The following is a 12,067-nucleotide window of genomic DNA, read 5'->3' as shown; positions in this document are numbered from 1 at the left end:
TGGCAGCTGTGTGTTATTAGCATTGTTTTAAAGGTAAAATGGAAGACAAGATATAGCAGTTTAGAAAGATAATTCTATTTAAACTTAGAAACAAAGATTATGGATACTTTTCAGTGCTAAGGCCAGTCTTATATAATTGTAGATTTTGTTCTGAAGGGCCAGGCTTATTATTGGGGATTCTTTGATATTAGTAGTTAAATAGTCTTTAATCAGCTTAAAATTGTAGGTCTGAATTCTGTTACTTGCAAGAGAACTGCTTTGGGGAAAAACTTGTGGAGATTTTCTTTGGGGGAGCTGAGATTTTCTGTGGGTAGAAAATTCTGAATTGTAAATGCACTATGTAGTACACTTCTCTGCATCATACTGTTCCACCCCCACCCCCACCCCCCAAAGAAAAAAAAGGAAAAACTGTTAGCAGGAGATAAGTCTTCTGTGATATGAAGCCTTTTTAAGGGAGTCTGGTTCTGCCTTCCAAAGTTCCTTCCAGTGCAGAGATTTCATCACACTTTAAAGTTCATCATTTGTACATCCATTTACAACTCTCAATGCCAGCAGCATGGGTGCTGCAAGTCTTAAAATTAGAACTGTAGTAGATGACACATTCTTCATGTGCCTGTAGAGATAGGCTGGAAGTTAACTGCTTTTACTAGAGCTGTGATACTTAAAGAAAATGATTTTGTTTTCTCAAACAAAAAGCAATGGAAAGAAAGGCATGTGCATGTGTGGGGGGGGGGGAGAAGGGTGGGTAGGCTGGTTTATGATTTGGGAGAGTTGGCCACACTCATCTCTCAGTTCATTATAGAAAAAGGCCTTGAAGTTAGTCATTCTATTTGGATACAGACAGTGACCACATCCGTAGGCTTTAAGGCAAGCTCGTGTCCAACTCGGTATTGGAGGTGGTCTACCTTACCATTTTGAAAACCTTGCATCGTCCCTGGAACTGTACTAATGGAATGGATCAGCTCTGCCTTGTTGGGGCCTGCTGTTGTAATAGACAAATGCCTTGTCGAAGTAATGAAATGATTCTCCTATTTCTCTTACTGACAGTTATTTTCCCCCCTCAGAAGTCATTAGTTGTACTTATAAAGTGTCTGGTTCAGTTCTTGGTCTTTATGTAGCATGGTGTGTATGTGTGCGCGCGTTTTTTTTTTAAACATATGGTCAGTTTGTAAGTTTTTTATACTTTCTTCCTCTAAAAGCAAAAACATAGATAATACTGTATTTCTGTCACACAAATGGCAATGAGAAGGTAGAGCCATAGGAAATGTTCTTAAGCACAGGTACTGTAAAACGTAAGGGACAGTAAAGAACACAGAAAGTGCTTTTTTTTTTAGTAACTTGTTTATGTGATGTCTCTAAAAATCCAGTAATGGCTTGGGACCAGTGGGTGGATTTTAATCAATTTTCAACCTTGAGAAAAATTGCCCTTGAGATGTTATGTATCATATGTGGCATTGTTCACCAATCCTATCCCCTCCCATATATGCAAATACTTTAAAGAACCCCCAACAATCATTGGATTCGGAGCTAAACAATGCATTGTAAGCTTATGCAATAGAAAAATAAAGGGGACATTTAATAGCATTTGATATGCATGGTTAGTAAGCACCTGTAGATTAGACTTAAGGGGAAATTATTGATGTACTTTGGGAGGAGAAAAAGAAAGGGAGAGATGTTGGGGGGGAGGGGAAATGACATTATTGTAAAAAAAATTTCTCTGAAAATGTTCGTTTGCATTTGGAACTGTATATCTAGTAGAAAATGTTGACACAGAGACCACTTCATGCCACAAATGGCTTTTAAAATGTAAACATTTTAATGTGCCTCAAGTCAAGATGTGCCCATACTTGTCATTTGGACTGTAATCGAAAACTCACTTGCTAGGTCAAGGTTTACATGAAAAGTCAGTGAATAGAATTCTTCTGGAAGATGTAAACATCCATGAGGCCATGATTCTGAAAATTGCATTTCATCTTTAAAGTACACCATCAGCCAGGCATTGATCCTCACAGGGAAGATAGTCTCCTATCTTGGTTCAGACCTGTTGGAAAACTAGGGCTAATGGTTAATGACTGTTAACCATTCCTGATTGATGGACAGGTCAGGAGCCAAGATAGGGGGATGATAACTGGGCTTGTTTCGGATTTTTTTTTTTCGTTCTGGATCTCCTTTCTTTCACAAAGTTGTTCTCTCCCACCTTGCTTATCTACCCTCATGGTGTGGACAAGTAGACAGCTGTTGGCAAAAAGTCATAACTGGTATGTCACCAATTTATCTTAACTCTTCCTAAGAGCAAACTTGAAGATAGCTGCCACGTATCTCGGGTAGCTGCGCTGAGCATAGTCAGCCAGACACTTTGATTGTTGGGAGGTAATGAACTCCTCATACTGCAAAAAGCCATTTTTGTCCTCAGTAAGTTTTGTAGGCCTTCGTTCTAACACTCACCACCTTTGTGATCTGGAGCATGTCCCTTCATCTTTCTGATCCTCAAGGTGCCCATCTAAAAATGAGGTTAGGCCAAAAGATATTTCAAGTCCCATTTTTAGCTCTGTGGGTTTTCCTGTCAGTATAGCTTAATGATGGAGGGAGAAGTATACACAGTAATAAGAAGCAGTGGGGGAGAGGGAGAAGTGGTATCTTCACCTCCTTTGCTCCCGATTTTCTTATGGTGGTGGCATTGACATTGGAGATTACTCTTTTACCCTGTGACTGCTTACAGTTTAGTATATTTAACCTCATCAGTTCATCCTCTTTTGACTCTAGTATTGCCTTCTTACTGAGTTTTCCTCCCTGGCAAGGAAATTGCAGTGTGCAGGGTGATAATCCCACCACCCCAGATCAGAGGGAGGAGGAAGAACAAAAGGACAAGTTGTATTGCCTTCAAACTGCAGTACGCTCAGTAGTGGTGTGAGGTAATTTTATTCCCTTTTGTTGTTAGTACTTTAAACCGTCTGGTACATGTTGTAAGGCAAGTGATTAACAAGTCTAAAGCTACCAGTCCATTTGAAAATTGCAGTTTCCATTTGTATCAAAGCCAGCCTCAGCTCCGTGAAGTCTGTGTATTCCAGCAAAAATTCATTCCTTTGAATCCTCAATTAGGCAGCATCAATTAGGCTGGTGGGGGAGGGGGAAGAGAGGTGTGTTAATTGACCTGCTGTCTTGCTCTTCTGTGGTTTTTTTAGACTTGCATTAGAAAAGGCCTTAAGCCCATAAGGGAACAGTCATAGATGTTTTTTGTAGTGTGAATATTTAAATGGATGTTTCAGAAGCAGCCTATCTTTGCATCCAGTTCCCTGTGGATACCAACAGTCCAGCACATGAAATATCAAACTATTGTTAATAACCCATGACCGCAGGGCAAAGGGTAGATAAAAGCAGAGTCCTGTTTATGAAGAGACTATCACAATCTGTATGCCCATAGAATGTTTCGTTTTAAATGAATTCTTTTCAGTAGGATATAGGTCTTAATAATGAAAGCCTGGGGAAGGGGAATAAGTACCATTACTTTTATAGTGTTTCTGCATCCACTTAAGCCAACAAAAAACACTCTTCATAACTTAACATGTCACAAGTGGCCCATGGTTAATGACATACAGGTATTTTTCATGCTTGTGAAACAAACAGCGAAACACCACAGCTTAATATCTTCCCATTGTACACACCATTCACAGTACATTTATAGCCCAAATAATATTGCACTGGACTTCTGTTTCATTGTTTCTCTTTTAAAAAACAAACTACATTTTGCAAATAGTCATCACGTCTCAAAATTAACAGGTAAACAGTTTGGTCAACTTGCACCAAGACAAAGGTGTGATAAATGTCAGAGTGAGTAGCTCATTATAACATGAAACCCCAAAGTGAAATATTGTTTGTGTGCTGCAAACTTTTATAACAATAGAAAAATTAGTAGGAATTCCTTGATTAATAAAGTAGAAAGATTGAAAAACAAAATCTGAAAATGACCTCCTTTTACTGTAAGACTGCCTCTATCGTGTATGTATCATACACTTTGAAAAAGCCATTATTACATTTAAAAATGCAGTCTACTAATCAAAACAATAAAAAGTTTTTTTTCCCTTTTTTTTTTTTAAGAAAAAGAAATAGCACTTGCACATGGGATCACGTTTCTCATTGGGAGGGGGCAGGTACATTTGTACTGCTTTTTAAGGTGCGATCTTGGAGGAAAGGAAATGTCATTTGGCACTCTAAGAACGATATTTTAATACTGGCATAAGCTAAAAAACCAAAAACAAAACACAGCACACCAAGGGAAGGACCCACAGAATGCCACACAGGACAGGAGGTGGTGGGGTTCTGTTACCACTGGGATGGGGAGTCAACAGCTGAAAAGACTAGATTAAAAAACAGTTTTGCTGGGACAGACAAGAGTTGCTGCAAAACCACTTGTTTTAATTTTACTAGGCTTCGTTAATACAGGAGAAATTAACTTCAAACGTCCTCTAGAAAAGCAGCAACCGCTGGAACGAGAAATGTAGGTGTTCTGCCATCAATACACGTGAGATTCTTTGTGACTTAAAACACAAGCTCGAGAGGCAGAGGTGGTGGCGCTCCGGATCACCTCCATCCACCTAGATGGGGAAAACAAAAGATTAGATTCTTCCCATTTCTGTTCCAAAAAAAATTTTTTTTTAACCAACCCACACAATCTTAACTATGCTGATGATTTCTGTGGGCAAGTGTCGGTAATGAAGAATCAATATGGGATTCTAGAAGGGACTGTAGAGATAATCTGCTCCAACCTAGAAGCAGATGTGTCTGACTCAAGATCAGTCACACTGTATTTGGAGTTAGGAGATGAAGATTCAAGTAGCCAACCTTCATCCAAAGGTGTCACTTCCTTCATCTGTAAAATGAAATGGACTAGAGTGTAGGACCTATAGCTAGAAAGTTCTTAGAGATCTGGTATGACCTCTAAGGTCTCTTTCCAGCTCAGAGTCTTTAAGCATGTGTTTTGTTTTGTTTTTTCACCATATCCAGCTATAGTTAAGTAGTTTAAAACCCTATACTGTATATGCCTCTTACTCAATAATCCATCACAAGCTACATGTCACTTTGGTAAAGAAGTGACAAGAAGCTGATATTTTAAACTGAATTCAAATAAACTACCTTTTAGTTTTTAATAGTCTCTTTGACCACTTGACACTGAAAAATCTATGTTTAACTGAGGAAATCAAAAACTCTCTTTCCTCATCCTTCATCCTGTTTTTGCCTTTCTTTGTTTCTGCAGCATCTGGCACGCAGTAATCACTTAATAAAGGCTTGTTGATTCATCCTTCTACAAGTAGAAGTGATAAAAAGGAGTTGTCATTCTGGAATTACTGAAGGAGAAATAAAGGGAACTTTGGGACAAATTTACATGATAGAGTTTGTAATAAGGGGAGCAAAATCTGATATAGTCTGTTTTGGGGAGGTCAGTTCAAAAGTTCAAGGAAAGCATGTGGCATAATTCCATGACCTAGTATTCTGCAGGTGAATTTTACTCCAAAGGATTGTGACACTTTCAAAATGAAATTCTGGAGAGATGTGATTCTGAGTAAAAAAAGGGAAAATTGCCTGAAGAGTGTACTCTGTGTACTCTGAACCAAACAGACCAACTCAGATCATAAAGATGAAAACAAGGGCACTTAACAGAATGATTCCACCAGAGGAGTGTGTTTGTAAGAAGAGAATCTGGAAGCTCCAAAGTGAAGCTGGCCGTTAAGTTCAAGGAAAAAAAGGCAAGAGGGAGAGCAAGTAAATGACCATTCAATGCTCAAGGTGGGTGCAAAGGCTGGATCTCTCGGCTCCCATATTGCTTTTCTCTTCCAAGGAAAATAAGTTGAGAACAAAGATAATATTAGGGATAGATGAAACCTCATGTTTTTGGAGCCAAAAGAGAGGGTTCTCTAACTCCATCCTGAAATGTGATTGCCAAGTCATTCTCAGTGACCTCTGAAAGATCTTGGAAAACGGGAGAGCTGGCAAAAAATGATGGCTTGATTTTCCAAAACCAACTGGTATACGGAAACTAAAGGCCAGTAAACTTGAATTGGGGCAAAATCCTGAAACAAAAGGTTGGTGGTTTGTGAGCACTTTAAAAGGGAAGCATAATTTCATAGAACAGGTCATACGCTCGACTAACTTCACTTCTGTTTCTGACAGCATGACACAGATACGTGCTTTTATGCAAAACATCTCATGCATTCGTTTGTGAGTAAGATGCTGCTATAACATAAGAGGATTCAGAACTGACTGAATGACCATTGCAAAGAATGGTTCTAAGTGAATGAATGACCACTTGGGAGGGAAGTCTCCCATAGAGTGTTTTGCCCTTGGCCTTGTACTGTTCAATATTTCTATAAGTGATTTGGATGAATCCCTAGAAGGTGCATGTGTCAGATTTGCAGATACCACAAAGTTAAGAGAATGCTAATCAGTCAAGATTTCACAAGATCGAACTAGATATATAACAAGGAGTGTAAGCTTCTGACAGTGACAATGTAAAACTTCACATTCATCATCCTATTTAGTTTCATTAGATAAACTAGTAAAACTTAAAAGGATACCCTGCATTATATAATGTTTAAAAATCATCTTCACAAACAAGATCTGGGAGGCTCAGTGGACTGCTATCAGTTGTTGAGCATGTTGTCCAGAACAAGAAACATGATGGTCCTAAGGTGCTTCCATCAGACCCCATTCAGAATGCTGCATTTCGTTCTGGGTGGTGCATTTTGGGAAGAAAAAATGCTGGTTCGTTCTTTTTCATGGCACTAGGGATACTCCAAAGGTTCCTTTTGCAGGAATGTCTCCATTAGCATTTGCCAAATTATTTATTAGACATAAGAATGAGAGTATATATATCTGTAAACCTAAATTCCAAGTGCAAGATTAGACTTTACATTCTGGACTGTCATCTAGAGTTTTAGTTGCTTTTTTTTTAACCTTAAAATTTAGATCAACGACTTTTCCTATGCTATCAGCAACATTTATATGACACACACATTTATAATGTATTTACTTAAGCCATATATTTTCTTTCACTAGCCATTCAACCTGAGTATTCAAATTTATTTCATATCCTTTGCTTATGAAAACTATTTATAAACAGGTGAGTACTGCTTTTCCCTCCCCCATCAATTATCTCTTCTCAGATATCTTGGATCGCCTCTTCTTTTCTGGTTATAGTACCCTCTGACCAGAGGAAGAAGCTGATTTTTGTTTTCTTTGCATCAGACCATCATTAGCAAGTTCTTTCCCCCACCCCCATCATTTCCATTCACCCATTTACTTCGTTTGGCACAAGGAACTACTGCTGGGACTAGATTCCCAGGGAGGCCAAGGGAAAAGACATGAGAAAGGCAAATGCAATCCTGAGCACCCGGATGAAAGATGGCCCCCGTTCAAATAACAGTTTCTTGGTAGCTGTGAGTGTTTAGGTGAATTAGTGTCCTACACTAACCTCACCCACACAGTTTGTTTTTGCTTCATACTAGGAAACATCACTTGATTTCTATAACATGATTTCTCCCACATTGTACCAAATGAAGCACAGATGCCATTACTCACTTAGCGGATTCTTCTTTCGGCGGCTCTAAATGGAACTAAAGTATGGTCTAGCATTAGACTGATGATTAGATAGGACTATTCCCATCCATATCAAATAAAGTTAATTATTGCATGTGAAACGTAGCGCACAGAGTCATGATGACGTACAGTGGGAGTAAGTTATTGTAGCCAAAAGAAGCTCTAACTCCATCATTGCAGGGAAAGCCTGGCTCTTAACAAACAAGGTACAGACAGACAAAAAATCCTACCTTTCAAATGTATATTCGCTCTCAGCCCTGAAGTAATAGACATGGGACTTGAAGTGTAGTTTGAACACATAGTCTTTGTGAATGTTCTCTGATTCCGAGGGAATGGTGAGTGAATATCCTAATAAAGGCAGACTGGCTAAGGGATGATTGTCCTAGAAATAATGAGTAGAACAGGTTTTGAAAGTAGTCAGATGTCAGCTCAACCAGCATCTCGTAAATTGTCTCTAGAGCCTTAGTAACGGTTTTTTCATCAGCACTGGTTAATCCATGGAACCCTTTGATAACTTCTCTACAACTGTATTAGATTGGGGGTAGCATCTATAGCTATGTAATCCCGGCTAACTGGTCCACCCAGTCCTACTTAACCATAAAGAGTTTCTGACAGTTGGGACTAATTAAATAATTACTCTTTTCTCCTCCAAGGTGGATAATAATTGCCCCTAATCGACTAACTCTTTTCTAAGATGAACAAACCCACATAAAAGTGACTGATGCCATTCTCCCTTGGAAAACTTGACCTATGCACTAACTTCAGATACTGTCCAGAAGCTTACACTGAGGAGTTAGAACCAGTTTGATCTTTCTTGGTTGCCCTTTGCCCTCTTCCTCTTCTATGACAATGCTTAACAGGAAAATGAGAGTCTTAAGAGTAGGGCAAGTTGGTGTCCTAGCTGCTCCATGTTTGGACATGTGCTGCACTTTGGGGCAGGAATGGACACCTGGACATGACTTTGAATGGCAGTTTGTGTTTAAACCTGGACAAAAGTATCCCTTAGACTAGAGACGTCAAATATGTGGCCCACAATACTCCATAGTACAGGCCAAACCAGATTAAAATGGAATTGGAAAATATTTAAAATAAAAAATACAATAAAACATAGACAACATTACATTCTAAAGCTAAGTCAATATGCATTCTATTTCAGTTTAACACTACTGTGTTAGACTACCTTTGATGTAAACTTTAAATTGATGTCACCTATATCTAAATTTTTTTTATAAGTGAAACCTGATTCTTTTTTTTTTTCCACTCTTGGGCCCTAGCTGAGTGAATAATAAAAACCACATTTAAGGTTTGCAAAGCACTTTATAAATGTCTAATTCTTTTATCCTTATAATAACCCTGGGAGGTAGGTGTTATTATTAACCCCATTTCACAGATGACAAAACTGTATGACAGATAAAGTGATTTTTCCAGGGTCATATAGTCCTTAAGTGTCAGAGGCTGGATTTGAACTCAAATCTTCCTGACTCCAGGCCCAGTCCTCTATCCATTGTATCATCTAGCTGCCTAAGAAAGGCCCCAGGTTATTCTGTAAAATTCTAAGGCATGAATTCCCTATTACCTGGCCCTAAATTAGCCCCTCATTTCTCCTTGGGTGTCTTCCAGGGACAACACTTAAGCTCGAATCTATGTTCTATGTTCAAAAGCTTCATTCTAGCAGCAAAAATGTTGCATTAGCTTTCTAATGGAAATGAAAATGCCAAGCTGAGCCATTTACATGCCTCAGAGGCCTTCTCCTGAGTAACAGCCCAACACTGATATGCTCAGTCACTGATCCTGTCACTGGGCCTTGGCATGAAATGGGCTTTCAATAGTGCTGTCTTTAAAAACTTGGGAGCCTAAATGTTAACCTGAGGCTTTCTCAGTTGGTGATGTCACTTGGATTAAACCGGCCTGACACCAAACTACGTTAGGGTACAGAGGGACAAGAGAGAAACTCTCCCTGGGAATACAATCTAGGAGTCTGCATATGCTTGCCTAGGATCACCTCTGTCTGCCTCTGGACCAAAGGAGAGCCAGTCTCCACCCATCTGAAATAACCAGTACTGCTCCACAGTACGAGTGACCCCACTTTAGTTCCTCACTATGTCCACAGATACATAGAATATCTTGGAGAATGGGTTATTACCTGTCCTTGCAGGGGAAAAAAGCAAACACCCCCCCCCCCCAGGGTCACTGATCCATTAATTCAAAATACAACTCCCTTAATTACCATTCCCATTGTCATAGTTTGACCTCCTTATTATGCTTTTTGAATTAGTTGTTAGAAGCATCTACATTTTGTCTCATTTACAAATCTTTATGCACAGCCCTGATTTACAGGTTTGAGTTAATCCACTACCATTTTTCAGGAAGGCTTCCTGGAGTGCTAGCTTCAAAATGCAGTGTGGAAGCCATATTTAGAAGGAAAAAGCCATGAGGCAAGTTTTAAATCTGGAAAAGCTTCAGAAAGCAGCTCATGACCAAGTCTATTGAAGGCTGGACTCAGTTCTATCCCATGCCTACAGGCATAACTCCCAGATCTCTATGCACTTTCTTGATTCGATCCCATTGTAGAAACAAGCTTATCAAGCCACACAAGGTATTTACCTGGTGTGATTTGTAGAAGAACAGGCAGAAGTTGGTAAATACCACCCAGAGCTTCTGCCATCCATTGCTGTTTTTAAATTTCCTTAACAGGTTCCCAGATAACTGATTCTGAAATGGAGAATAACAAGAAAAGGTGTGTGAGCATATATACATACATTCTCACACACACACACACACACACACACACTGAAAACTGAGAACCCTTGTCTGGAAAGAAGCAAAACCCCATGTAAAAGGAAATTTCATACCTCCCCCCCCCCAACACTTCCACAAATGACCCACCAGCCTTTCCTGGTGTGAGATACATATACATATATATATATATATATATATATATATATGTATTTCTAGAAAAATTAATTTTCCTCTAAATGAAGATTGTCTATAACCTAAGGGGGGAAAAATATCTGCTGCTATTCTTTAAATGCAGAAATCCTTGTGGAATTAGATAAGCTTAGTATGATTAATTCTTCAATCATCCCTCAACAAGCTTGGAATTTTTTCTTCAAGTCTTACATTTCTTCAAATGTAAGCATTTTGCATTCTTCATTAAGGGACTATGCAGTAGGACCTGACAGCCCAGTTGTGAGTAAAGGTTAAACAGCTATTTATCGCCATCTAGTGTTTAGCAGCAAGAGCAAAGCCGTTCACTGTAGCTGTGCCCAGATGACAGGTCGTTCCTAAACTTTGCTCAGGGCTTCCCAGTTCTGGATAGGTATGGGGAAAAAGCAAGGAGAATAAAGGCACTGCTCATTTGGTAGAGAATAAAAGAGATCCTGCCCTTGCTTTTAAAGTTACGGGAGATGGAGGTTTAAAGTTTCCTTCCTTTCCCCTTGGAAAATCTGAGTAGTAGAGATTAAGCATCCTGCCCTCCCTTCCAAGGGAGGACACCTTCCTAGGGCCTCTTTGTTTAGCTGCCTAGTTTTCTTCTTTTCAGACAAAGAGAGGGCTCCTGAGGAACAGTCATTTCAGTGTGGGAGACTGCTCCTCTGGCCCAAGGGCAAAGATCTGGGGGTTTATTTCAGGAGCTGGAAGGACTGTCAGCAAAAATGAAAAGGTTCACTCTGAACCTCCCAAGAACAGAAAGTTTAAATCCTGCCTGAACCAGGAAATGACCCTCAGCATGGAGTTTCCACACCTGAGAAGGGAGCTAGTCAAACAGGCAGCAAACCTCAGCCTTGGAAAATGGCCATTTGAGTCCTTTGTTCCTGGGCAAGGGCCGAAGAAAGCAGATACGCATAATCGGCTCTGTGTTTCCCACAACTTGAATTAAGAAGATAGAGTAACACTTTATCTGTTTTCTACCTAACAATGACATAGCATTGTTCCGTGTGACTCATGGGTAACCGGGGTGGTTGAAAAGCAATGTACGGTAGGTAGCCCCCATCACACCCGCCTCCCCAAACGGGCCATGAAAGGATGAAGCAGAAAATACTTGGTAACTTGTTTAAAGAGCATTAAGATGAAGTGGCTATTTTATGTTACCTAGAAAAAAGATTTTGATAGCTACAGCAGAGAGGTAAGAGCACTGACCCTGAAGTTGAGAGGACTAGATTTCAAATACTACCTCTGATGCTTAACATCAGTTTGATCTGGCCAGCTTAACTTCCCCTGGCCTTAGTGTTTTTGATCTATAAAATGGGAAAACTGGACTGGGTGGCCTTTGAGATCCAGAATTGGAGTTCTCTTAACTTTTTTTGTGTCATGTAATAACAACAAATGATAGCTATTTTTTTTTTGGTAGGCAATGGGGGTTAAATGACTTGCCCAGGGTCACATAGCTAGTAAGCATCAAGTGTCTGAGGCCAGATTTGAACTCCTGACTCCAAGGCTGGAGCTCTATCCACTGCACCACCTAGCTGCCCCAAATGAT

General features: G+C 39.6%; 1 protein-coding gene across 2 annotated transcripts in view; it reads right to left on the bottom strand.

Moving 5' to 3' along the window:
* Positions 1-2,900: 2,900 nt before the first annotated feature.
* Positions 2,901-12,067, bottom strand: part of FARP1 (FERM, ARH/RhoGEF and pleckstrin domain protein 1) — a 338,317-nt gene continuing 329,150 nt past the window's right edge. For both annotated transcript variants that reach the window (XM_020963963.2, XM_020963962.2), the window contains exons 25-27: positions 10,195-10,302; positions 7,821-7,972; positions 2,901-4,592 (exon numbers count right to left, since the gene is read on the bottom strand). In XM_020963963.2, coding sequence (XP_020819622.1) covers positions 4,511-4,592; positions 7,821-7,972; positions 10,195-10,302 — 342 coding nt within the window. In that variant the 3' untranslated portion in view covers positions 2,901-4,510. The remainder of the gene's footprint in view (positions 4,593-7,820; positions 7,973-10,194; positions 10,303-12,067) is intronic.

Source organism: Phascolarctos cinereus, unplaced genomic scaffold, assembly GCF_003287225.1.
Source record: "Phascolarctos cinereus isolate Bilbo 61053 unplaced genomic scaffold, phaCin_HiC Scaffold_7;HRSCAF=346, whole genome shotgun sequence".
In the NCBI taxonomy this organism is placed as follows: domain Eukaryota; kingdom Metazoa; phylum Chordata; class Mammalia; order Diprotodontia; family Phascolarctidae; genus Phascolarctos; species Phascolarctos cinereus.
The sequence above is the reverse complement of the archived record's forward strand: the minus strand, read 5'-3'. Positions and strand labels throughout refer to the sequence as shown.